Source organism: Merops nubicus, unplaced genomic scaffold, assembly GCF_000691845.1.
Source record: "Merops nubicus isolate BGI_N331 unplaced genomic scaffold, ASM69184v1 scaffold18118, whole genome shotgun sequence".
Taxonomy (NCBI): domain Eukaryota; kingdom Metazoa; phylum Chordata; class Aves; order Coraciiformes; family Meropidae; genus Merops; species Merops nubicus.
The window spans coordinates 3,962-7,784 of NW_008627930.1; the positions used below are offsets into that span (position 1 = coordinate 3,962).

Here is a 3,823-nt window from a genome sequence, read left to right on the forward strand (position 1 = left end):
CTTCTTACTGCAATAAGCTACTCATTATGGCAATTTACCTCAGTGTGAAAAACACATGAAATTTTTGAAAATTAAGATCTCTTGCACAATTAAACCTCCCCAAACCATGAAATGCATTGAGCTGCAACGCAAAAAGATTAATTCTTTGGTTTTCTATGCCAGAATGACATTTTCAACATTAGGCTGTGGATGAAGAGCATTGTCACTGACAATCTTAAATTGTAGGTAGGTGTGAAATGTAGAAAATTTAAAAATAAAACTTGCTTCTGGACACTGAGCTGAGCTGCTTCTTCAGGGATTACTTCAGCTAGCTGTAAGGGTAAAATACAGCACGTGGGGTGTTGTTTGTTTATTTAACTATCTAAGTGGGACAGGCTTTTTGTCAGATAAGGGACATTTAGGGAGGTTTTATTTGTACAACAAACTTCTATTCAGAAAAATGTCAACATCTGTGATCAGTTTCCCATTAATTTGTTGCAGTGTGCCATCTTCTTCACTGTGTAATTCTAGAGATGGTGAAATGAAACTATATTTTCTCATGAGAGCCCAAGTGAGAACTATGACAAGAAACAGCAGAGTTCACTATAAATTCAGGTAGCTACTCAGGTTTGTATTTATTTTTTTATAAGAAGCACCAAACTGACCTTCTTTAATACTGAAAATTGGGAAAGAGATGTTTCATCAGCCCACTTCTCCCTATTTTTTTAAGCCTATACTAACAGAGGAAAAAAAAAAAAAAACCAACACAATAAAGCACTTGCAGGAATTTAACAAACTCTCCAGGCGTTAAATTACAAAGTGTCCTCTGAAGGGTTAACAATTGTGCTTTGTGTAAAGCAGATCTACACCTGAAACAATAACAGTTCAATATTATCACCAATTTACATTACACTGAATAAGCAGTCAGCACTGTTTCTGTGTTACAGAAGAGCTGAACATTGGCTTTTATTTAAATCCAACGCTGACTGTTTGGAAGCCATGATATAAAGCTGAGCTTTCACCACGTGAGCATTTAAAGATTTTTTTAAAATAAGAATGTCTGTGTGAATAAAAGGGAGTCCTGCAAACATCCTGTGGCCCCTTACCTCTAACATACTCATTAGATGTGATGGAGCTGTAGTTCTTGCTTTCACCTGCACCACAGGGCTTCTCTTCCTTGGAGGGTTGTTTACTGCCCTGGCTTCTGTATTGCTCACATAAATAGCCAGCTGGAGGACAGGATTCTTCCTTCTCCTCCTGTGTTTTCTTCTGGAAATGAGGATCTAGATGTTCCAAGAAGCCCTTCAGTTTCCTGATGTCTTTCTTCTTTTTCTTCTTTTTCTTATGTTTGCGATTGTCATTGTCGAAGTGGAGCACAGAGACATCCAAATCATAATGTCTGAAGGAAACATAGAAGTTAAAAATAGAAGAACAGGCGTGACACTGGAGGCAAACAAGAAATGTTATTTATTTTACCCCAGCTGATGACTTCCAGTGTGTCAACCATTTTGTGGTAGTTTCTGCCCATCTAATTTACCGTAGATGTAGCAAACTTAAGCCCTCAGATTGAAGGGCAGCATGCCATGGTTTGTACACAAATCATTAATAGGGGCTACTTATGGAGCAGGCAGAATTAAAATTAAAATTTGTTGTAGCCTAATGAAGAATGGAGTGTGGATGGGACTCTGTGCTCCAGTGTAACACAATTCAGCGGCCTCTTTCCCGTCTTCCCTTGACTGACCTAATGACATGACTCCCCACCAGATTCTGCTACACAAATAACTTAGAAACAATGGAGAAAAGGCAGATGTGAGTAACACCCAGAAAAGAATTAGGAAAAAGCTGTCAATTATCCTGGAACCCTTGCTTACTTGTACTCTTTCTCTCGATGCTTGTCCTTGGACTTCTTTTTCTTCTTGACCTTCTTATATTTTTTTGTTCTTTGGTCATCTATCTTTCGGCATTTCTTTTCCATTTCGCTTCCACTGCTTTCTTGGTGGGTGTGTTTTCTTTTGCTGTTTCTTCGCTTTTCTTTGTCATTTTCCCGGGAAGAGTCCTCCACATTTGCATGAGCTGACACAGGTGGAAGCATGTGCCTTTCACGAGAATACTTTTCAGACTGCTGCGGAGGTACTGAACAATGATGCAAGTTTACTCTGTAGGTGCTAAAGTGGTGTACATCAGTGAGTGTGTTGTGAGGCCATCTGCTTTTGCAGTGATAATCCTTATATGACCTGTTGTTGTAAGCTTGACTTGATTTGTCAAAGTCTTTATCACAATGAGAGGACTTTCTCTCTCTACCATCTCTTGTTCCTTGAGAGAAATAATAATCATTGTAGTATCTGCCTTTATCCCATCTCTGTGGTTCATCTTGATAGTATCTTTCTCTGCTCCAAGTTCTCTCTCCTTTGGAATGATAATACCTATTCCTGTCTTGGTCTGTTCTTTCTCTGCTTCGTGATCTGTAACGAAAATATTTTCCTGAGCTTTTCCGATTATTTGGACTCCTTCTTTCATTATGGGAAGATCTGTAGTTGCTTTCATTGCAATACTCCTGCTTATGACGATTTTGCTTATTTGTTTCCACGCTTCGAGAGCGCCTCCTCTTGTAGGAGTGTTCATCTGGTTTGCTTCTGGTTTGCTTCTCCTTCTCTTCAGTGTCTGAGCTTTCTCTCTTCCTTCGGTAGTGCTCTTTGTCAGTTTTTTTAGAGTCGTATAGTCTTCTCTTGTCTTTTTTCCTATGTTTATCTTCTTCACATTTTTTATTACTCAGTCCATCATTTTCTCTAGAAAATTGACTCTCCAAAACTTTATCCAGCTTTGTAATAGAAGAGTCATTAACAGGTGGTACCTCTACATAGTTATTAGAAATGTCCTTTCTATCTTGGCATTTATCTGTAATATCTAGCAAGAAAAGTTTTTTAGAACTACATTCAATGTCAGACTTTATAAAGGAAGTTTGCCCTAATTTCTCTTCACTCTCGAAAGAACTTTTGACAAACAAAGGATTTTCTTTTGAAATGAGTTCAGGTTCTTTTGCTCTTCTTGGTTTGTCTTTGTCTCTGTCTTCAGACTCAACCTTCCCAAGGAATTCATCTTCAGCATCTAAGGATTTTTTCCTGACCTTGTGCTGACTGTTGATATTAGGATGTGCATTATCAGCTTTTTTTATAATACTGTCAGTAACTTCTTCTTTGGTAGAAATGTTTTCAGAATCCGATTGAGCAAAAACATTCTCAACCTCATAGCTAAAGTTGGCAGGAGCCTTCCTGGATTCTTCGTAGGCAAACAGTGCTTCTCCCATCACTACAGTTTCCCTAAGAGCATCATTCTCAGATGATTTCTGAGGTCCAGGGACACTGCACAAAATAAAAGCATGTTTTTCACTTCAAACTTCCATCTAAAAGATGAATGTTAGGAGTAACATCCACTTCAGTGTTAAAAAAAAAAAAAAAAAAAGGGGGCTACTGGAAAGCTCTGAAAGACACTCCCTTTAGAAACCCATTTCTACACTTTCCTAAGCTCTCAGGTGTTTTTCTTCTCTTGACTCTACAAGTATTGCATCAAAAAAACCTCACCCAACAAATCCATCTCCTTCCACTTGCTGCTCTGAATCACATCACCAACCAAAACCACTACATTTGCTCTCCCTCCAACATGAAAAAAGTAAAAACATGGATTTCCCTCTCTCTCCAAAACGAAAGAGCAGATGGTGGGAATTTCCATTCACACATCCTAGGATGGAGAAAAAAAAAGGGAATAAGGAAGAGAAAAAGTATTCCAGAAAATGGAAAAAACACCCCAAAACCAAAAACCCCCAACGCATTCTATGAGGAAACAAAAG

At 38.4% G+C, this 3,823-nt stretch overlaps 1 protein-coding gene across 1 annotated transcript; it reads right to left on the reverse strand.

Moving 5' to 3' along the window:
* Positions 1–1,085: 1,085 nt before the first annotated feature.
* Positions 1,086–3,338, reverse strand: LOC103778896 (ubiquitin carboxyl-terminal hydrolase 42-like; the record flags this gene model as incomplete). The annotated part of the gene is made up of 2 exons (XM_008946512.1): positions 1,086–1,378; positions 1,851–3,338. Coding segments are annotated over 2 exons (1,781 nt in total), but the record flags the coding sequence as incomplete, so codon positions are not given.
* Positions 3,339–3,823: the final 485 nt, after the last annotated feature.